The sequence below is a fragment of the Mustela lutreola genome, chromosome 12 (genome assembly GCF_030435805.1).
Source record: "Mustela lutreola isolate mMusLut2 chromosome 12, mMusLut2.pri, whole genome shotgun sequence".
NCBI classification, from domain to species: Eukaryota; Metazoa; Chordata; class Mammalia; order Carnivora; family Mustelidae; genus Mustela; species Mustela lutreola.
Genome location: NC_081301.1, coordinates 7071750 through 7093807, shown reverse-complemented (window position 1 = coordinate 7093807; position 22058 = coordinate 7071750). Strand labels below are relative to the sequence as shown.

The 22058-nt window shown below is 54.9% G+C and overlaps 1 protein-coding gene across 2 annotated transcripts; it reads left to right on the top strand.

The window, feature by feature from the left end:
• Nucleotides 1-5225: 5225 nt before the first annotated feature.
• Nucleotides 5226-20728, top strand: URM1 (ubiquitin related modifier 1). Of its 2 annotated transcripts, XM_059141503.1 has the most exons (6): nt 5226-6154; nt 10297-10367; nt 17886-17967; nt 18742-18856; nt 19275-19323; nt 19656-20728. In XM_059141503.1, exons 1-5 carry the CDS (start codon nt 6087-6089, stop codon nt 19299-19301), a joined length of 363 nt encoding a protein of 120 aa, XP_058997486.1. In that variant the 5' UTR covers nt 5226-6086; the 3' UTR covers nt 19302-19323; nt 19656-20728. The 2 variants fall into 2 exon arrangements, with proteins under 2 accessions (XP_058997486.1, XP_058997487.1); XM_059141504.1 differs by lacking the exon at nt 18742-18856 and having other exon boundaries at nt 6010-6154.
• Nucleotides 20729-22058: the final 1330 nt, after the last annotated feature.

The window sequence follows — 22058 nt, the reverse complement described above, 5'->3', positions numbered from 1 at the left end:
TATTCAGGTGTTAAGACCCCAGACTAGGCCTGAGTTGACCACCTCCACACCGATCCCCCGAACCCCCTTGAAGGGCCTTGGGAGCTCACCCATCTGCCTCTGATCATCCTCACCGCAGCCGCCGTGTGAGTCACCACGCACACGCAGCAGATCACAGTGTGTGCTTGTGAAGTTAACGGCAGCTACTGCTTATTGGGCGTTTCCTGACGTTTATATGGTGTTTCATGGTTTACAAAGTGTCGTGTAAGTTCATCTATGGAGCAGACTGTAAAGGCGGGGTAGGGGGAGCGGGGGGGCGGGGGCGGGGAGGGGTGCGGCAGAGGCGGTGCAGGGTTTGAGCAAGACAGACCAGGGAGCCGACTGGGGACGGGAGAGAGGGAGCTAGCGAGTGAAGAGGCAGAGTGTGTGTGGTGTTAGCTGTACCTCTATTAACCCAGCACCCCGGTGAGGCGGGCAGCCCTGTTTCCTGGTCAGGGAGGTTTTCAAGGAAGAGGTATCCAAAACTGGGGAGAGAAGAGTGTCCCAGACAAAAGGCCTGGGAGTGTGCAGCGAGCAGGGAGGCTGCAGGGGAGTGTGGGGCAGGGGTGGGGCAAAGCTGAAGGAAGATATGATAAACGAGCCCTTTGTGGGCACTTGTCCTTGCGTGCGCTTCCGGAGACCAGGCCAGGCTAGGAGGTCCCTGCATCGGGTCAAACCCACTTCCTTAGACTTGCTAACGGCCACCTTGAATGGAGACCCTCCTCTGTGCTAGGCGCTTTGCAACGTGCTCTGTGCCTCGGTTCTTGAAATCCATACCACAAAGCAGCTGCTGTTTTCATCCCCATTCCACAGATGAGGAATCTGAGGCTCAGGGAGGCAAAATCTCTCCCTAGACCACAGAGCCCATGAATGGCAGCGCTGGGCTGCAAACCCCCTTCCCCGAGCCTCAATATTGCCATCTGCCACAGCGCCAGGGGGAGGCTGGAAAGCGCCCGCCTCGAACATCCCCGGAGGTCCTACCGCCCTCAGGACGGACAAGTGGCCAACCAGGCCAGTGCTTGGAGTATCAGTTTCAATCCCTGGGAAGAAGGTTAAATACCTCCGAGGGGCCCATTGAGGCGGTGGCTGTAAGGGAGGGGGTGACCAAGTGACTTTCAAAGGGGCCTGAATGCATGGCTGGCCCCTCCCCCCCGAGGAGGGGGCCCTGCTTCCTCCAAGCCTAATGATATTCCGGACTCAGCCCTCGTCTTTGGCGGCAGTTTAACCCGAGCCTGGGCGGATTTCTTTCTCACTGATCTCAGCTTGACACCCAATTAGCACAAGAATGGGAGGAGGAAGCCTGCGAGAGGCGCCTCCCAGCCTCCCGGGGCGCACGAGGGGAGCAGGCGGGAAGACAAAGGGCAGCGGGCAGCGTGTCCCCCCCCCCCCCCCCCCCGCGCCCTCGGCTCCCCCTGCAGACCCTGCCATTGTCTCCCGGGTTGCTTCTGAGGGGCTGGAGGCCAACGCCCGGGCTGGCCGGACTGCTGGAGGGGACTGGGGATGGGGCCCAAGCCCTTCTTCTGCATCGATCCCAGGGAAGGCATTTGGGTGATCGGGACCCAACGGGAGGCCCCTGGGGTCAGTGATGCTGAAGGCGCCACAACCTGGGACTGAGGCCTGACACTTAGGGCCTGTGAGCAAACCACTGGTTCTGAGCCTCGATTTTCTCATTTGGAAAATGGGGATGAGAGTAGTCCCCATGAGCTGTCAGGCAGTGCAGGTACCGCACCTGGCAGGTGTGAGGCGGGCATTCAATAAACATTCCTGGAATGAATATGTTAAACTAATATTGTTACTAATTAAGAGGTTGAGTGGGTAGGGGTGCCTGGGTGGCTCAGCTCAGGTCATGATCCCAGGGTTCTGGGATCAAGCCCTGCATCGGGCTCTCTGCTCAGCTGGGAGCCTGCTTCCCCCCTCCCCTTCTCTGCCTGCCTCTCTGCCTACCTGTGCTCTCTGTTAAATAAAAAATTTAAAAAAAAAAAAAAAAAAAAAGGTTGAGTGGGGTAGGCTTCAGGTCAGGAGAAGGATTTTCTGAGACCCAGGCATTCACAACATGGGCTGATGATGGTAATGATGATGGTTTTAACTTTTATTTGAGAGAGAGGGAGAGGGAGAAGCAGACTCCCTGATGAGCAGAGGCCATAGGGCTTGATCCAGGGACTTCAGGATCACGACCTGAATGGAAGGCAGATGATCACCCAGACTGAGGCCCCCAGGCACTCCTAGAACAGGCTGATTTACCCAGAAGGGAACTCCCATCTCTGGGACTAAGCAAGAAGCTAGAGGAATCCCTGTCTGTTGAGATGTGGGAAGATGCCCTCTTCCTAGGTGACCTCTCCCACCTACCATTCCTTTGGATTTGGGCTTAGATGTGATTTCCGGGGAAGCCTTCCCCGGATACCAGTGCTGGGTTAGGGCCCTCCTCCAGCTCCCCCAGGGCCCTATCCTCCCCCTTTAGAACACTAATCACACTACATGGTCCGTTTTTACATCTGCATCTTCTCCTAGAACAGCCCCAGAAGGGCAGGGACCTGTTGGTTTTTTTCACTGTTGTGTTCCCAGCACCAGCACTGGGCCTGGCACTTACTTAATAGGCGCTTAGTGAATGTTTGTCAGATGGCTGGCGCCCTTCAAATGCTCCCTCGCTCTCGAGTTCCAGCCCCAGGAGGGGACAGTTCCCAGGATGAGAGGATACTCAGTGCATAGAGGGTGAGCTGAGATCAGAGGCTCAAGGGCTCTGAACACCTTCTAGGAAGGCCCTTATCTTGTTGGCAAAAAGAAGCCAGTGAATGACTTTGAGTGGGGAGTGGTATGTGTTCACTCACTCTCATCCTGCACTTAACCAAACCCGTACGATTACAAAGCTCCTTACCTCAAGCCAAGGATCAAAGAGGGATCAAGCAAGATTTCTGCCCTGCAGGAGCTGGGTCTAATGGAAGAATCTTAGAATATTTTTGCTGAAAGTACCTTAGATCATTTGGGCCCCAACCTTCTTTAAAGATTGGGGAAACTCAGTTCCAAAGAGGGAAAGTGACCGGCCCGCACAGCGTGGTACACGTGGGGCCTTTCCATTTACCGCAGGATTCCTTTGTGCCCTTTGAGGACCAGGGCTCTGTCTCATTTGTCCTCACTTTGCCAGTGCCCTGGAACTGTCCGAATAGATTGAAATGGCTCAGGGTTCTCCATGGAGTCAAACTGTGTACACTGAAGTCAAGGCCAGAATGAGGGAGGTGGGAGGCAGGCAGAGCCACAGGTACAGGTGATGGGTGCTGGTGGTGTGGAAGACTGGGGGAGGGGGCGGGTTGCAAAATCAGCTTAGACAGGAGATGAATCCAAATCGGTGATTTGAATATGGGAGAGAATTAAGAACAATGTCCAAAGTTTCTTGCTTGAATGTTTCAGTGGATGGTAGTCGTATCCTTGAAATGGGGAACAGAGGGGAGGACCTAGTTTAGGGAAGGAGCCATGTGCCTAGAACTCAGTTAGTCCTTGCTACAACCCTCAGTTAGGGGTTGTTGTTATCCCTATTTTACAGATGAGGAAACTGAGGCACAAACATGTAAGTTAAGGGACCTACTTAAAGAAAACAGCTAGGGGTGCCTGGGTGGCTCAGTGGGTTAAAGCCTCTGCCTTTGGCTCAGGTCATGATCCCAGGGTCCTGGGATCAAGCCCCACATCGGGCTCTCTGCTCTTCATGGAGCCTGCTTCCTCCTCTCTCTCTCTCTCTCTCTCTCTCTCTGCCTACTTGTGATCTCTGTCTGTCAAATAAATAAATAAAATCTTAAAAAAAAGAAAACAGAAGTGGTGGGACCTGGGTATAAAGCTGGCAGGTGAATGCCTAGCTGCTGCTTTTTTTTTTTTTTTTTTAAGATTTTTTAAATTTGGGATGCCTGGGTGGCTCAGTTGGTTAAGCAGCTGCCTTCGGCTCGGGTCATGATCCCAGGGTCCTGGGATCGAGTCCCACATCAGGCTCCTTGCTCGGCAGAGAGCCTGCTTCTCCCTCTGCCTCTGCCTGCCTCTCTGTCTGCCTGTGCTCGCTCGCTCTCTCTCCCTCTGTCTCTGACAAATAAATAAAATCTTTAAAAAAAAAAAAAGATTTTATTTATTTGACAGATAGAGATCACTAGTAGGCAGAAAGAGAGGAGGAATCAGGCTCCCTGCTGAGCAGAGAGCCTGAAGTGGGGCTCGATCCCAGGACTCTGGGATCATGACTAGAGCTGAAGGCAAAGGCTTTAACCCACTGAGTCATGCAGGTGTTCCCCCCCCCCTTTTTTTTTAAGATTTTACTTACTAGTGCTAGAGAGAATGAGTTGGGGGAGGGCCAGAGGGAGGTGAATCTCAAGCCAACTCCTTGCTGAGCACAGAGCCTGGTCCAGGATTCAATCTCACAACTCCGAAATCACGGCCAAAGCCAAAAAATCAAAAGCCTAACTGACTGTGCCAGGTGGGCGCCCTGAACTCCTTGCCCTTAACCATTATATCATTCCACCATTGACCATCAGGCTACCCCACTGTAGGCTACCAATGCTGAGTTCAATTTGGAAGTGTGGTTTAGACACCCTGGGACATTTGTGTTACTCCAATTCTCCCCTGGGCTTTTGTAACCAGCTCTAGTGGTCTCCCATCTTCCTTGTTCTCCTTCAAACCATTTATACTGCAGCAAATAAGGATATTTTATTTTACTTTTTTAGTTTTTTTTTCTTTTTAAAAAGATTTTATTTATTTATTTTTTAATTGACAGAGACAGACACAGCAAGAGAGGGAACAGAAGCAGGCTTTCCACTGAGCAGGGATCTCAATTCGGGGCTCGATCCCAGGATCCTGGAATCACAAACTGAGCTGAAGGCAGATGCTTAATGACTGAGCCACCCAGGCGCCCCAAGTTTTTTGTTTTTGTTTTTAAAGATTTATTTATTTAAGAGAGACTGCACTTGAGTGGGGAGAGGGGCAGAGGAATAGGGAGAGTGAGAATCTGAAGCAGACACGTGCTGAGCTCAGAGCCCTACTCGGGTTGGATCTCAGGATCTTGAGATCATGACCTGAACTGAAATTAAGTCAGATGCTCAACGGACTGAGCCATCCAGGTGCCCCAGGTAAGCATATTTTAAAACATAGTTCAAATGTCACCCCTTTCCCCCAAACCTTTCAAAGACCTCCCACTGCTCTTAGAACAGAGACTGAAATTCTTACCTGGCTCCCAAGGTATGATTTGGCCCCTGCCCCCTTTCTAGCTTCATCTCTTGCCATGCCTTCTGCTTCCCCCAACTTCCTATTTCCCTTCTTGGGGTGCTCCAGCACGGTCTCCCACCCAGAGTCTTTGCATCTTCTGTTCTCCTTACTGGAATGCTCCCAGAGGTTTCTCTACCCCTCACATCCACCTACTTTATTCAGGCTTTGGAGCGCAGTTCGGATCCAGCCCAGTGTGTTTTCTTTTTTGAAGTTCGTGTCACTTCAGATCACTTCCTCCGGTTTGAGATTTTATATTTATTAGTATGATTAGTTCGTTTATTTGATTACAGCTATCTTCGCCCACTAGCCTGTGACTGCCCTAAGGGCACGAACCTCGCCCACCGCGTTCACCACTGCACCGATAGCAGTCACCAAGATGACTGGTGCACGGAGGACCGGCAAGAAATATCTATTGAGTGAGTAAAACCCAAATCGATAACCAAAGGGGCGGATGGACAGCGACTCAATAGCTCAGGAGAGATTGCTGGGCTGGAAATAAAGATTTGCAGTCGCTTGTAATTCAAGTCAAGACAAATGGATGTGCTCCCCAAGCGCTGTGCGGACCTAAGAGAGATTTGTAACGTGGCTCACAGGTTCTGTGCGAAGATGCCCGGGCTCCCGCCACGTTGTGGCTCGCACAAGCCGCCGTCCCCCCAGCCCGCTGAAACCCTCACTAAAAGGCAGAAGGAGACCAAGACAACAGCCTCCAGCAGCGCCGGGACCTACCCGGCTCGGGTCCTTGCTCCCGGCCTTCCTCCAATAGCTGCGGAGGATGGCTCCCTGGGTGCCGCCTCTTCCGTCCACAGCGACCGGAAGTGAGGCGGGAGCGCCGGAAGTTGATGGGAATTTCCTGTGAGCTCGGCTTCCTCAACATGGCAGCGCCCTTGTCAGTGGAGGTGGAGTTCGGGTGAGTAGCAGAACTGGGGCGCCGTGGGGATGGATTGAAGTCGTCGGGCCGGAACTCCCCTCCCTCTGCTTTGGGCCCCGTCACGACCGAATCGCTGAGGCTCCCAGCGCCTTCCCAGAGCTACGCCACCCGCCTCGGAGAGTCTGAGAGGCTCGGTCTCCCTTGGCGACGGGGCCGTATGTCCGGGAATAGAGGCGCAAGCCCAGGCGTGGAGGTGCCCTTTGGGCATTCCTCAGTGCCCTGTGCCTTGCCGGACCCACTAAGCGTGACGGTTAGCTGGCGGCCTCCTTACCTTCCTTGATAATCCCGTTTTGGACCAGGCCCGTGTGTCTGGCATCTGAGCTCCTAGAACCGAGAAGGATCACCCTTCACCCCCAGATTTCTTCCCCTGGACAGCAGTTTCTTGCACGGTTACTAGAACCTGTTTCTCTTGGGATATGTAGCCAAAACGGGACTCCTTCTCTTTTTCAAGATTTGGGAGTGTTAAACAGACCTGAAGCCCTTTCAGGATCTTCAGGATAAACTTGCTGATAGCCTTCTGCAGATCTTGAGTCAGGTGGAAATATGGGGATAAATAAAGAGCACAGTGGAGGAGGCTAAGTTGACAGTACAGCTTGCGTGAGACGAGAGGAGTGGGATTGGGGCACACACACCAGCAGCTGAAGAAACCCAGATCAGGGAGAAAGTCTCCTCAAGCCAATATTCTGTCCTTTACAGACAGATTTGTCGTGTAATTTCAGAGCTGAGAAAGACCACAGAGCTTAGAGTGAATGGCAAAGAAACTGAGACCCAATAGATGGGTGGTAGAATTAGGGTCACATGGGAAAAGCCAGGACTAGATGTGTGTGTGCACGTGTGTGTGAAGATAAACAAGCCAAGGCTTATATGAAAGGGGAAGTCTGAAACGGGAATCTAAAACCTCTACCCGTAAATGCCTTTCCTTCCATTGGGTGCCCGCAGTTTCTTTAATGTTTTCCCTTCATTGGATAGTCCATTCAGTAACTATTTATTGAGTGCCTATCATGTGCCAGGCAGTGAGCCAGGCACTGAGGATACAAAGATAAATAGAACTCTGTCCATGTCCTCCAGTGTTCAGTGTTTCTGTCCGTTAGAATAAGGGACAGAATGTTAACTGCATTTTAATTGACAATATTGTCTGGCCCCATGGGTCCAGTGAGAACTATACTGGTCTGGCCTCCGGTCTATTTCGCTTCACTAACCCTTGGCTCAGCTATACACCCCACCCTACTCCAGGCCTCATAGCTTGGATGTTCTAGGAGGATCCCTGCTATTCTGACCTCTCCTGAAAAGGGAGAAGCTGCAGGCTGCCAGTGTTAAGGTTTATCTGGAGTGCGCTTACCTTTCATTCTTACTGAGTCAGACATGGTATTTGTTCATCAGGAATGTGTCTGCCAGGTACTGTGCTGGCAGCAGTGGTCAGTCCTACTATGAGGAAGATATGGCCCCCGCCTTCCAGAGCTTACGGACTAACTTAATTACCTCTTTTTTTAGCCTAAATGTCTCTAGCTTCAGCCTCCCTCACCCCTAAGAGCAAGAGTGAGCCCCGCAACTTTCCTACCCTGTCTCCCCATCTCCCAACACCTCCTGTCACTGACACAGCATCCCAGGAGAATGGCACTTTCTCAGGAAGCAGGACTGTCTAAGATGTATGCCAAACCCAGTTTCCTTCTCTCTTTGTCCCAGTGCATGTTTCACCCTTAGCTTCTCTTTCATTATCTACATTTCTTAGTGGATTTCCTTCACCCGTCACTGTGAACCTGAGCAGATTTGCAAAGAAACTGCCTTGCCCATCATCCTCTCCCTTCTGTCTCTTGAGGGCCACTCTGGTCCTTGAAGAGTCTAGTTAGGATTTTGCCTCTTTCCCCTGAGCAGATGTGGTTCTGTCAGTCCCACCAGCTTTGACAGACTCTCTAGAAGACCTCTCACACCTTTCACTCTCTTGTCAGGAACCAGTTCTGCCATCCTATGTTGTGCTTCCTGAACTGTCCTGAGCAGCATATCTTCTCCTATCACACAAGATTCAAAGTATGCAGTGGAGATGTGTTGTGTGTCCCTGCAGTCCAGATGTGAGATTATCATCCCTTTTCCTTCTTCCTGAGACTGGTCAGTGTTGGCAAAGGGAGGTAGGGCCATCGAGGCCAGAGAAGGAGAAATGGGCATTTTCATTTATTCGGCAAATATTTCTTGAGTGCCTACTGTGTGTCAGACCCTGTTTTAGGCAGAGCTTATAGTCTAGCAGGTAGAAGGGAAATTAAACAAAACAAAAAATAGATGAGATGAGCTGATGGAGATAAGCTAGAAACAGTGAGGGCAGTTTGGGGATCATCTGTACCAGCCACTAGTACCAGCAAACACTCCCATCAGGAATTAGGGGGAGAGGGAAGATGAAGTAGCTTCAGATGTAACTCCCTAGCTGAGTTTGAACAGCAGACCCTGGAGGACATCAGAATGTCTGGCTTTGGTTCTCTTCTGTGACCAAAACAGGCCCCTTGCCCGCCTTCCTGAATCTCTCCAGAGGCTGGGTGTTCACCTTCCTCCCCTCCAGATGCGCTGGCAGTAGAAATGCCAACCCCTCCCTTGGGGGCCCAGTGAACCCAGTGGTGACAGGTCACTCTGAGCGAGACTGCTTCTTCCATTCTCCGCTTGCAAAGGAAAAACAGCCTTGGCCTCTGAGCCTGGTACCACCAGGTTTGGCCACTCTTGGTTGTTTGCCTTGGTCCCAGTGCCTCCAGTTCCCACCCCTCTTCTCTGACCCCCAACTCCTAAGCCCCTTGCCTGTCACCCTCCCCCACCCCAGCTGCTGCATGTGCCAGCCCCCACCCAGGAGAGAACGAGGCTCTTGGAAGGGGATAAATGGAGGCTCTGTGCAGGCCTGCAGCTGAAATGGCCCTGCGCGCGGCCACAGATGGGCCTCCTCTCCCCCTCCACATTTCTGCATCAACAAAGCGTGACCTTGTTTAGATGACAGTCGCCCCATGTTTCCCCCATGACAATGCTTGCCTTGCCTTTGCCTCCCAGTGGACTGTCTCAGGACATCTCTGTTCTCTGAAATTGGGAAAGGGTGGCGGGGTGGGAAGCGTCACATCCATCACAAGTCTGTTAAGGCCTTCTCAGTTAAGATCCACGTGAAGTCTGAGATGGGAATCAGGAGACCCAGAGGAAGACGCACTATGGGGCATTGAAAGAGCCCTGGTGTCCTTATCGTAAGCTGCAGCTTCTGGACTTGGCTCCAGTCATCTCTGTGTCCCAGCTTCCCCTTGGCCGGGTCCTGGCATACGGAAGTGAACCAAGATCTGCCTTCAAGAGGCTTTCTGACCTTTGCGGAGTCTGGTTTTCTTTCTGCCAAAGTTGCTGGGGCTGAGCAGAAATCAGTTGGAATTTAGATCTTACTTCAGCCACTGCTTGTATGACTTTGGACAAGGCCGTTAACGTCTCCAGGCGTCGGTCAGCTTCTCCACTGGATGGAACTGATAATGTTTGCCTCCCTTCCTCCTTACCTGGGATGCTCTGCGGATGAAATGAGATGGAGAGAGTTCTAGTAAATGGCAGAGTCATTGCTCAGCCCTGTGGAGTCTCAGCCTGCAGCACTGTGGTGTGCCCATCAGGCCAGCAGTGAGTGGCACAAGCAGAGACATTTCAGACCCACCCCTGGCCAGCGGAAACCCTTCAACACACAGGGTCTCTATCATGTCTGATGCTGGTTCCTCAACATTTGTGTAGATAGAAAGAGATTGAGGCTTGGGAACACAAAGTCACGTGCCCGGGGTCTGGGCATCAGGTAGAGGTGGCGCGTGGTCTCCATCTCAGGGCAAGGGCTCCAAAGCTTGTGCCCACACCCATATACTGAGCTGCCTCTTGAGAAAGCAGAAGAGTCAAAATGACACTCTGCAAACTTGGGTGCCTGATCATTGGTAGAAATTATTTACATCCCCCTTGTCCACATCAGGAAGTCACGTGTGCGACTCAGTCACATTGTTGTATTTGTACTCGAGCTGTCCCTGGGCCTTGGTCTGTGCATCTCTTGGGCTTCTCATGTCAGCCCCCTCCCTCCTCAGTTCTCAGTCTCGGCTGGGTTTTTGCAGGAGCTCACCTGGTTGTCTTTCTCTGGCCCTCCTTTGCAGAGGCGGCGCGGAGCTCCTTTTTGACGGCGTAAAGAAACATCAGGTCACCTTACCTGGACAGGAGGAGCCCTGTGAGTATGCGCTTCCCGAGCCCCTCTCTGGGGGCCACTGAGCAGGTCCTGTGCCAGAGGGAACGGGTAGGCTATCCCTGGCCAGTGGGAGGAGAGTAAGGAAGAGATAGCACCAGAGTACCCTTCCCCCATGCTCTCTGGGATGAGCCCGCTTTGCAGGAGGGACATAACGTAGCTTAGTCCTTATAGATGCAGGTTCTTTATTCAGACAGACTGGAGTCTGGATCTCCTTAAAACCTCAGGCCCGGCGGAGCCTCACCTCTCTGAGCGTTAGTGTCCTTACCTACGCGGTAGGGACGGAAGTCCTTACGCGCTAAAAGCTATAGCATGCGTCTCCGTTGTTATTCGAAGGCAAGCAGAGTGGTGTCCTCGCTGAAGGGAGTCCCCTTTAGCGAGGATGGAACAGTGTGGATGGGCTCACATGGTGAGAGGATTTAGATGAGGCGGAAAGTATCCAGCGGAGAGGATAGGGACGCCAACTAAGGGACACAGTGGGGTTTTTTCATTTGTCCATCCGAACACTCGCTCATCTTCCTTCCGCAAGTATGTACTGAGCACCTCCTGTGTGACAGACTAGGAGCCAGGCACCGGGGAGACAAGCGAATATGAGCCAGTTCCTGCCTTCACGCTGGGGGGTGGGGTTCGAAGAGGTAACCTGCAGGCGTCCAGCTGGGTCCATGTCCCTGTAGCCCAGAGGCAGGAGCCTGGGCATCGCGACCCCAGAGGTGCTCGGCAGCCCTGGCAGCCCCAGGAGTTAGGATTCATTTCCCCTGCGTTCGCATGGCGCGGTCGTCCCCAGGCTTAGTGACTCCAGCTGCTGTCATTCGTCTAGTGGCTGAACGGCCGCCGTGGGCCAGAGCTGGAAAATGTGCTCACTCCGAGGCTGTGGTTGCCAGATCTTGTTCTGGTGCCTTTTTGTATCAGGCACAGTGCTAGCTGCTGGGCACACGGTGGTGAGCAAAACACTCACGGTTCTTGCCCTGCATGGAATGTAGCGGAAGTGGAGGCAGGCTGCAAACCAGGAGACACCGCATGTGGTGCGCATTGGCGTGAGGAAAGCAGACAGGTGTTTCGAAGGAGAACACGTGGTGAGAGAAGGCCTTGAGGGGGTGACTTTGAGGTGAAGGCCCGAAGGGTAGAAAGCAGCCAGCCTGATAAGTTGGGAGGGAGAGCAGAGGTGCAGGGGGCCCATTCCAGGCAGAGGGGGTGGCTCTTGTGAGGGCCTCCAGGTCAGCGGCCTCAGGGTGGCCTTCAGTCCGGGAACCGAAGAAGGGCCAGTGTGATGAGGACCACGGGCTGTTGGGCTTGGCAGGCACAGCCCTAGTTGCTTGTGCAAGTAGTTGTCACAGATTCTTAGATGGTGGCCGCCATTACTGTTCCCATTTAAAACAACTGGAAACCCCAATTCAGAGGTGTCAAGGGTCATCTTAGTCCACACCATGCAGTTATTTAAACGGCTGAGCTGGGATTTAGAACCCGATTTCAGGGTCTCCGAAGTCCTCGCGCGGTGCGACGAACTCCCTGAGTCCCATGGCGTCTCACACCGCGGTGTACTGTCTGGTTTCTGCACTTTTCATTCGCTCGCTTGCTCGCTCGTTCCTTCAACAGCTACTTACTTTAATTTTTGTGATGACCCCAGTAGCTATTATATATGATCAAGGAAACCAAACCTCAGAGAGAGACCTGTCCAGAGCTATCTGAAGAGGGAGGCGGGGCTGAGACCTAGGTGGCTGACCTCTCCTCCTCCTCCACTGCTTAGCGGGTAGCTGGGGCCTCCCTCCCACCTCTGGGGTGGCAGAGAAGCAGGCATGGGAGAAGCTGAAATGGCCCCTTTGATGAGGGAGCAGGAGGCTGGCTGAGGACAAAGCAAAAGCTGGCGTCTTTCTTTAGTCGTCGGCTCCGAACCTCCTCACCCCACCGAACCTGACTTAGGTTCTGGGACTTCATCACCTTGACTTAGTCTCTGGGCCCTTGGCTGTGGGTTTCCATCCCTGGTCCCATGTTTGCCCTGCTGTGCCCAGAGGCGTAGGTCACAGCGCAGCCGCAGAGCCGGCTGGCAGCTGCCAGGCATCACCCTGGCACACAGGAGCCCAGCGGGTGCCGCCAGCAGAGTCTCACTCTTCCCCCCGGCCCGTGCCCAGCTCTGTCGCCTGGCAGCCTTCCCAGCCCAGGGGCTGCCACTTGGCCAAGCAGGTCTTGGAGACTCCGGCAGAGAAAATAGCAACCATAAGATTATGGATTGAGACAAGTCTCACAAACAAGGGGACTCCAGGGCCCTGGGTCCCGGGCCAGGGGAGAGCTTCTAACCCAGCCAACTTGGGAAAAGAGGATGGGCAAGAGTGAAGGGGGCGAGCCTGCCCGAGGAGCTCCAGCAGTACATGTTTGCAGATCCCTTACTTCTGTGGGTCTCTTTTTTCCCATCTGTGAAACGGGCCATTGGGCCAGAGTTAGTCTTTTTTGAGCTGGTTACCCGTTGCACAGCCACAGTTCAGAAAAGTTGTTTCCAGATCTGAGCACACAATTCTGGACATGAGGATGTGTCGTTGGTGAGAAGTGTGCTTATCGAGGGGGACGTCCTGACAGCCATCTCTGAGGAACAGGCCATCTCCTTGATTGGCAGGGGTTGGTTGGTGCCATCAGTTTCGGACATTGTGGCCACTGGGGGCCGGTTTTTAGGCATCAAGGTCTCTTCAGTGCAAGGCTCCCAGCCTGTGATGGGTCAGTGGCCTGGAGCAAACCCAAAACAGCAGGGGAGACAGACTGACTGTCCCTGTGTGGGCCTTACCTGCCCTGGTCCCCAGGAGGAGACACCAGGCCTCACCTTTCCCTGCCCTTCTCCCTCTGCCCTGTCTTTGTATTGCAGGGTGGCTGGCCTGGGAGCTGGAGCTCCCGGCGCTTTAAACTGCTTAGCATGCATTTCACAGCCTCTCTGGGGCCAGCTGTTCCTTTCTCTGCTCTGGGGCCTGTTTGCCTATCCCTCCCCCCCACCCCTCCTCTCCCCCAGCCCCTCCCAGTCCCTGTGCAAAATTGCTTTTGAAAAGATCCACTTTCTGCTTAATTAAACAATGAGGAGCGTCCCCTGCACATCTGTAAACCTCCTTCTGAGGCCAGTTTAGCCCACAAACTGCTCCATTCTTAGCCCCATTCACTTGTAAATGGACCCTCTGATGTTCCCTCTACCCTCTCTTCTCCTCTACGCCCCCCATCCCTGCTCTTTCTTCTCCCTTTTCAGCTAAGGCCTGGGGTGGGCTCCCAGAAGAGCCTGGAGCCTGGTGGACTTGGTGGGAACTGGAGCAGTTTAACCTTATGGAGGAGAAGACTTAGGGGAACCAGCTCTCCCAGATCTGAGTGGCGTGGGGAAGAGGGGCCGCTTTTGTTGGTGTCGTCGCCATGGACCAGCAAGGCTCCTTGCGGGGAGTGTCAGGAAGACAGATTTCTGGTTAGGAGAAAAGCTCTCCCTGGAGATCGTCCAAGAGAGGCTGGATCTGGGTCTTTTGCAGTTGGGGTTCAATAATAGATAAGACCTTTTCAGCCTTAGAAGCTAGGATGGACACCGGTGGAGGAGCCCTGCCACAGTGGAGGGTCAGTATCCCCAGACAAGGATAATCTACTGGAGCGGGCAGTCCTGGCAGGAGTTTCTGTAGGTGCTTCCTAAGAGTGATGTGCATGGTGCCCCTTTGCCGACAACTGTCAGCCAAGAGGGTAAGGAGCCTTGAGTCACTGTGGCCAAATGGACATTGTCATGTGTGTTGGACACTCCATGGGGCCTGCTGCTGCCTTGTGCCTGAACCAGCAATGTTTTGAGGTTTGGGTTGCTGTCCCCATTAGTCAGAGGCTGACCCTGAGACTGAAAGGCGGGGTGACTTACTGCCCAGGGCATCTGGCAACAAGCAAGCAGCTCAGGGTCTCCTGGCTCCAGAAGCCCAGGCCTTGGCCACCCTGTCGCAGAGCAGCGGCTGAGTGCTCGGGCCAGGCTTCCTCACCGGAGACCTCATATTGGGTGCTCATTTGGCGCTTGTGTTCTGGGTCCCCCTCAGCCTCAGAATGGGATTCCTTCCATCTGGGTTGTCAGGGAGCTTGTTAGGGCTCTGAACATCCAAAACGGAGGGAAGGGGCCACCTGACTGGCTCAGTCAGCAGAACATCAGACTCTTGATCTTGGGGTCGTGAGTTCAAGTCCCACGTTGGATATAGAGGTTACTTGAAAAAAATAAATCAATAAAACGATTTTTATAAATAATTAAATAAAATGGAGGGAAGGCCAGTGTCTGGGGCCCCCTCACCATTCCTAATCCCCCCATTCGTTCATCGCCTTTCCTGCTTCTGATGCCAAGGTCATGGGTCCCCTGGAAAGCCCCAGCCAGTCCCAGAGCTAGCCGATGAGTGAACCCCACCTGCCAGGCTGTCCAGACAGAATCCGCAGGGGCCAGGGGCCTGCGCAGAGCCTGCAGAAGCTCAGGACATTGGGAGAGGGCAAAGGGTACAGGTTTCTCCTCTGGATCACAGAACGATTACGGCACGGAGGTGCCGGGAGCCCCATGTGGGTCGTCTTACGTGGTCCTCACAGTACCCCTGTTATTGGCATTCTTCCCCTTCCCACTTCCCAGGGAAGGAAGCTGAGGCTCAGAGAACCCCGTGGCCAAGGAAGGGTTAAGCAGAATCAGGGACTGGTGGCTCTGGGGGGTCTCTCGTGCACAGGAAGTAATAGCTGAAACCCAGAACCAGAACTGTCTGGGTTCTCAACCTCTCCTCCCCGCTCTGCAGTTGTCCACGTGTCAGCGGACATCACGGGCGGGTTCTTTACGTGAGACTCGGTGCTGTGTGCTGGGGGCCAGTGCCGGGTCCTCGGGACACACTCCAGTTCATAACGGTCATGCGTGCATTTGAGCTGGATCTTGATACTGCGTGTCACCAGAGAAACACGGGGCACATTTGGGGTTCATGAGGAAGGAGAGGCCTCTTGCAGAGCAGATCTATCTCAAGGCCCCTGCACACCTTGCATGGTCCAGCCCCTGGCAACTGCTCTGGCCTCCTCTCCTGCTGATCTTCTTGTCTTCTCCATTCTGTTACCTTGAACCTGCTGATCCCATCTTGCCTCAGATCTTTATGTGTGTTCCTTCTTCTGCCCGGGGTGCTTCTCCCTCCCGCTCTACTCATCCTTCAGGCCTCAGCATCAACCCCAACATCTCAGAATAGTTTTCCTGCCCCTGCACTAAGGAGATAGCCTTTATGGCAACTAATTCAATCAGTGGTGGCCGTCTCCCCTGCTAGCCTGTTAACTCCCTGAGGGTGGGCTCTACGTCTCCCGTCTTCTAGCACCTGGCACATAGTAGTTGCTCAATAAATATTTGTCTTGTGAACGCCTGCATGGGATCCCAGGAGAGAAGCCACCCTCAGTGGAAGTGGGAAGGCAGGAGGACCTAGAGGGGGAAGGTGAACGGGAGATCCCCCAGAGCCACCAGTCCCCGACTCTTCTTAACCCTTCCTCCTCCCCTGGGCACCTTTGGAAGCCGACCATCTGGCTTGGAAGCTATTTGCATATTGTCTGGGCCTCAGCAAGCCTAGCAAGATGTCCTTGGGGGTGTGTTTCAGGCCAGGCCAAGTGGCCCTTGCGAGGCCTCCCTGCGAAGGGAGCAGCGGTAAGAGTTCGAGCTCTCCCCACCCCCAGATCCAGGCATGGGGGAACAATACGGCGACCTCACCATGGAAACAGGCTATCAAGAATGTGGGCAGGCCTGGGGGGCACAGAGGAGGGAGGGAGTGACCTCAGCAAAGAGGAGCATCATGATAAATGAGCCTATACCGACAGCAGACTCACCCCCCGGTCCACCCCTCTGGGACTCCATGATGGTGCCATCTCTCGGATGACCCCAACATGACCACTAGCCCTCCCCCCCCTTCCCCCAGCCTGCCCAGAGTGGAGCAGAAGCCCCCTCCTTTTGGAAGGAGACCGGGCCCTTAACCCAACTGGGTCCTGATTCTGTACAGGCCAGCCGGGGCCGTGGAGGTGCAGCTGGTGGCCCTGGGGCCAGGTACTGCCCAGCGCCTCTCGGCTCCTCCACACACACAGGCACAACCTGCCGCGGTTGGCTGATGGATGTGTCAGACCCCGGCGGCCGTATCGAGCGGCCACAAGATGTATGGGCTGGCGGCCCACCAGACAGTGCCAAGATGGAGGCCGAGGGGGAGCCTCTGAAACCAGGCCTCGGCGGGGAACCCAGCCAGGAGTCCGAATGGACTGCAGCTAGTTGGAGGCGACACTCTGCACCCGCTGCCCACTCCAGGGACCATGAGGACTCCAATCTGCTTTGTTTAAAAGCAGGAATTACAACCGAAAGGCTGCAGTCTCAGATCTTGGACACTCTGCCCATGGCCCTGTGCTCTGCTGGCGGATGATCCGGGGAAGTTGGCACGGAGCAGAGTGAACGGGGCCATCCCGGGTGCAGCCTGCCGGCCTCCCAGGAGGGTGGCATGCAGGTCAGGGAGAATGGTCCAGAACTCTGGCCAAGGCCAGTTCTGTGGTGGAGACACACCACTGGGCCGAGACTGGGGCAGAGTGGAGCTTCTCGGCCAAGCAGCTTTTCCCGCAGCGGCAGGTTGGGGCTGTCGCTCTGTGCAGAGAAACCAAGACGCTGCCTGGGCCCATCTCCAGCTTCACCCCTGAGCTCTGCTCATGTGTGGGTCCAGGACAGCAGACCCCTCTGGGAGACTAAGTCAGGATGGAGGTGGCTGGGCCTTCAGCCCTCAAGTGGTCTCGGGGAGAAAAGGACCTCCTGCAGCCTCAGGGACATCTGTTGGAGGACTGGATGCTCAAGAGCCGTGGGCCTTGAGGAGTTTATGGAGGCAGCTATCAGTGTGCTGGGGTCTGGGACCCTGTTCCTAGGAGAGGAGAGGTGATCAGGGCACAGGTGGCTCAGAACCTCCATGCGGTGTGCCTAGAGCTCAGTGGCTGTCCTGGAACCCCTGACGGGCTGGTCTCAGTGTCCAAGCTGAACCTTGTGCCTCTTCAGGGTGGCCGTCCCCGGCCTGGGGGGAGCTCTGTGAAGCTGGGGGTAGCAGGACAGTGATTTGTCAGCGGCTCTGGCTGGTGAAGGATCCTTCTGTCCTTCTGCCAGAGGAAATTAACTGATGTTATCGGCTCAGCAATTGTTTTTCTTCCCTCACAAAGGGAAATATATGCAGACCCCCTGAGAGCAAAGCTGAGTCCTCCCCATCTGGGACTGGCTGGAGAGAGAAGGTGGAGGGGTCCTTCAGGCTCTTCAGGAGCCCGTCTGTCAGGAGGGCCTATCGCCTCTTTCAGCCCTGAGCAGCACCACTTTCTCTGAAGGCCTCTCTGGCAGGATGCTGGTCCCCTGACCCCCTTCCTCACTCTGGGAATCTGCAAGTCCAGGGCCATGAGAGCCTGGTCTCAAGGCGGCCCCTCACGCCCCATGTTCCCTTCCTTCTGATCCAGGCAAGGCTCTGGGGGCCGGGAGTCGTTGGGATTTGACACGAGTTCGTTCTGTGCCTTCATCTCTAGGGGTCATCCGGGACCTCCTTGTCTGGATCAAGAAGAATTTGCTAAAAGAGCGGCCAGAGTTGTTCATCCAGGGAGACAGCGTGTGAGTCCCTTTCTTCCCTGAGGGTGGGGGGGGCGTGGGGGGGTAGGTTTGAGCCCCTATCCTTGGGTTCACACACAGCCTTCTTGGGGTCCTGTTCTCCCCATTATCCTCCCTCCATCTCTGGGCCTCAGCTACTCTCTCCATACAGGAAGGCCTGAGAAAAAGATGCTGCCCACAGTCCCTTGCATCCCTTGACAGTCTGGGGCTCTGGTTGTCCCATAGAACTTCCTGTGATGCTGGAAATGCTGTGTATTCTGTGTATTCAGGTTCCTCGTAGTAGCTGCTAAGCACATGAGTCTGTGGAGCCCTAGAAATGCAAATAGTGCCTCAGATACCGTACTGGAGAGCACAGGTCTGAAATTCCAGGGAATCACTGTGCACATGTGCACACACGCAGGTGCACACACACACGTGCACTGGGGTGAGCACACCGCTATCCCTAGCTGAGAGCTTCTTGACCTGTCCCAGACCTAGCCCAACCTCCTGGGAAAAAAGGCACACTCCCTGTGCCAGGAAGTCATTCTGCTTCTGCAAGAAGGCAGCCTAATGTGTAAGAGAGGTGGGCAAGGCACTAGTGGGTCCCAGTCATAATCCCCTTGAGGTAGAGGTCACCAGCCGGGGCTAAGGCTGCCATTCAAACCCTGGCTCAGGTCATGGTCCGGCCGTCATGGAGGTCACCCCCCGCCGCCAAGGACAGTAGTGCTCCCTGGGCTATTGCGAGCAGGGGCCAGGAGGGTACCTGTCCGGTTGTCAGCCTCCCCTGCCTTCCACCAGGACAGGCTGCTCTCGGGCTTGTGGGTGCTTGAGGCCCCGGGCAGCCTCCCTGATTCCAAGGAGCCAAGAGAGCCTCTGCTCCAGGACAGGCCTGTGGGAGGCCCCAGAGAGTGAGGTGAGACCCCTGGAAAAATATGCTGCCGCTAGTGGTTACCGGCATAGTGTCTAGTGGGCAGGCACCTAACACGCATCGTCCCGGCTCATCCTGGCGCAGACCTGGGAAGATGGCTGGGTAACTTGTGCCATTTTCAGATGAGGAAACTGGTGCTCAGAGAATCAAAATGAGTTGTCTGTGGTCCGGGAGGTGGTATTGGAATTCGTACCCATTTTCCAGATCATCCCAAAGGCTATGACTAGCCTGGTTTCCTTTAGATTCAGTGTCCCCTCCACTTCCTGGGTGCTTTTAAATTCGAACCTCAGGAGGACAAGGTCCCACCACATTGTCCTCCAGCCCAAGGGTCTCAGCCTCTACCCCCTGCTGCTGGCTACCTCCTGTCCTTCCCTCCCTGCTGCTCACACCCTCTTTCCCACAGGCGGCCAGGAATTCTGGTGCTGATTAACGATGCGGACTGGGAACTACTGGTCAGTACCTCAGGAGACGTCCCTCCGCTCACTGCTGCCCCAGGACAGTCTTGGGTCTTTCATCAGGCCCGGCGGGCATAGCTGACTAGCCCCCTGTCCCACTTGGCTTCTAAACTGGGTCACTGAACTGTCCTGCCCCAGGGAAGAAGGAGCAGGGAGCTGGGGGAGATGATGCCCTCTCCTTCTTCCTGAAGATTTGCAGGTTAACGTGCAGGGCCCCCATTTTTCTGGTAGATTTTCTCCTCCTCTCCCAAAGTGGTCAGGCCCCCTCCTCCCCTCCCGCCAGCTGAGGAGAAGCCCCTAATGGTCTCCTCCTCTCTCTCCTGGGCCAGGGCGAGCTGGACTACCAGCTGCAGGACCAGGACAGCATCCTCTTCATATCCACGCTGCACGGCGGCTGAGGACCCCGCTCTGTGCCCAGGCTCCCGTGGGGTGGGGAGCAGAGCACAGTCAGACATCCGCTGGGGCCCCGCTTCCAGGTCTCCCTGTCCCCCTTGGCCGCCTTCTTCCCGGCTCTGTCCCCCGAGCTCCCTCCAGGCAGGGAAAAGAGGCCAGGTGCTAAAAATGAGCCTTTCTCAGGCACGTGAGTGGGGGCAGGCGGGCTCAGCCCTGCCTCCCCGACCAGCAGCCGAGGTGGGGGAGGGTACCCCTCTGGTTTGTTATAACAGGAGGGGGCTCCCTGGCCAGGTGACCCAGCTGCTACTCCTTGTGTCTCAGTCCAAACACTGAGTGACCCCTGACGAGGCACTCTACTCCCAGGCTCTGGTGTCTTCATGGGGAAGATGAATGGACCGGAATAGCTGATAGGAGGCCCCTCCCTTCTCCAAGATAGGAGGAGTCTCTGCCTCAGTTTCCCCATCTAGACAGCAGAGGGCTCTGGCTGTCCCCCACTGATATCATTATGAACCCCAGCTGGGGTCCCCTATTCAGTGCTGACTCCCCCCTCCCAGCAGCTGCTCTCCCAACCACACCCCTCCTCCTGCTCCCCCATCCCCAGCCCTTGACCCTGGCTGGCCTCCCCCCGCCCCCCCACCACAGGCCACCAGATGGGCTCCTAAGACCCTCCCCCAGCAAAAGGCTGCCTGCAGCTCGTTCTGGAGAGGGAGAGCGAGGAGCAGGCAAAAGCTTGGACGGGCACATAGAGGCCTGAGGGGTCAGAGGGCCTCAGTTTCCTCCTCAACAGCAACTGAATATTTATAAGTATCTGAAAGCAGGCGTGATCCTTGATGGCACAAATGTAGGCTTCATCTCCTTTCCCACCTCCTGCAGGAAGCAGGGTGGGGGCAGGCCGCACCTGGTAGGCAGGGTGGTTTGCCCCTCCTCCCTCTGTGCCTTCTGGAAGTCTTGGGGCCTCAGTGCCTGCAACAGCTGGCCTTGGGCAAATAAAAGACCAGGTTGTTTACTAGCTTTGCCTGGAGTTTCATCCTTAGAAACCAGTGGCACCCCAGAACCCCCCGGCCATGGTCCATGGTCCAACCTCTCTGCCCTCAGCCTAGGGCTTTCAGAGCTGCCCTTCACCCAAAAAGAGGGCAGGGGTTAAAACCCAGACTACACAGACGGTCTGGGAGAGAGTGGTCTGCTAGGGCCATCTGGAGAAGGGGATGGCAGAGCCTGTCCGTGCTGACCAGTCTGGGCCCAGGACACTTCTTTACTTGTCCAAGACCAGGCTTTGTTCCACCAGCTGCAGCCTGCAGCCCCAGAAACGAGACTGGGGGTGTCCTATGAGACTGCTGAACCTCCCTTCCCATGATCTGGAGAAGAAGCTTCACTAGTGGGGGAAACCTCAAAAAAAAAAAAAAAAGACATTAGCATCATCCCACCCAAAACATTGCTTTTCATTAAATGTCAGTAATTTAAAGTGGAACCTCCCTCCTTCTGTGGAGGTAAAAGTGCCAGATGATTGCCTCTGCAGTGCCGGGGGTGGAGGGGATGTGTGCGCGCACCGTTCTCAAGGCCTAGAGGACACACGGCCCCTGGCTTCTGGGCTTCTCTTCAGCGGTCTGTGGGTAGAGAGCCTCTGGGTATGTGTAGGGAGGGGCCAGCCATGTTGGGGTTATGGTTAGGAGCTGGTCTGAGTGCAAATTGAGGCCAGTGTTGGGTCAGAGTTTTGTCTAGAAAAGCACTATGACCAGTGGAACTTGGTGCTGAGGTCAGGGTCTCCATGTTAGGGAACGATGCAAGGGATTTGAAATGGCCCCCTACAATTGCACTGATTCCTGTAACCCGGAGGTCCCTCCTTGCCTCGAGTCCCACTGGAGTGGCCCATTGTCCCACCTGGGAGTCCAAGTCCTGGAAACTGGAGGAGAAAATTCCTTTCCTTGCCTGCACTGGGAAGAGGGAGAGTAGGTTCAGGATATCCCTTCTGCCAGGGCACCCCAATTAATGCTGAGGAGTAAGGCAGGACCCTACACTAAGAAAACCGGGTTCTCCGCACCGTCGCTGAAACTGTCCCAAGCCCCGCTCCGCAGGATTTTGGGTCATTTTCAGTCCCCAGTAGGACAGAGGTCAGGAACAGGTGACCTGGGCTCAGCCCCAGCAATGCCCAGCTGCCCCCCACAACTCCTGAACCCCCACTTTTGAGGAAATAAACGAATAACTAAACCCCACTATCTCCGAAGATTTGTCTTTAATGAAAAGGATTCGTTTGTCCAAGTTGTTTCCAAAGCCGAGGGGATGGCCCGGCTGGAGCGCATCATTCCCGACGCTTCTCGGACTCCTGAGTCCTGCAGCGGCTG

Coding starts and splice junctions, on each gene's coding strand:
- URM1 (XM_059141503.1), top strand. CDS start 6,087: ATGGGAATTTCCTGTGAGCTCGGCTTCCTCAACATGGCAGCGCCCTTG. Junction 6,155..10,296: donor TCAGTGGAGGTGGAGTTCGG/GTGAGTAGCAGA, acceptor CCTCCTTTGCAG/AGGCGGCGCGGAGCTCCTTT. Junction 10,368..17,885: donor ACCTGGACAGGAGGAGCCCT/GTGAGTATGCGC, acceptor CTTCATCTCTAG/GGGTCATCCGGGACCTCCTT.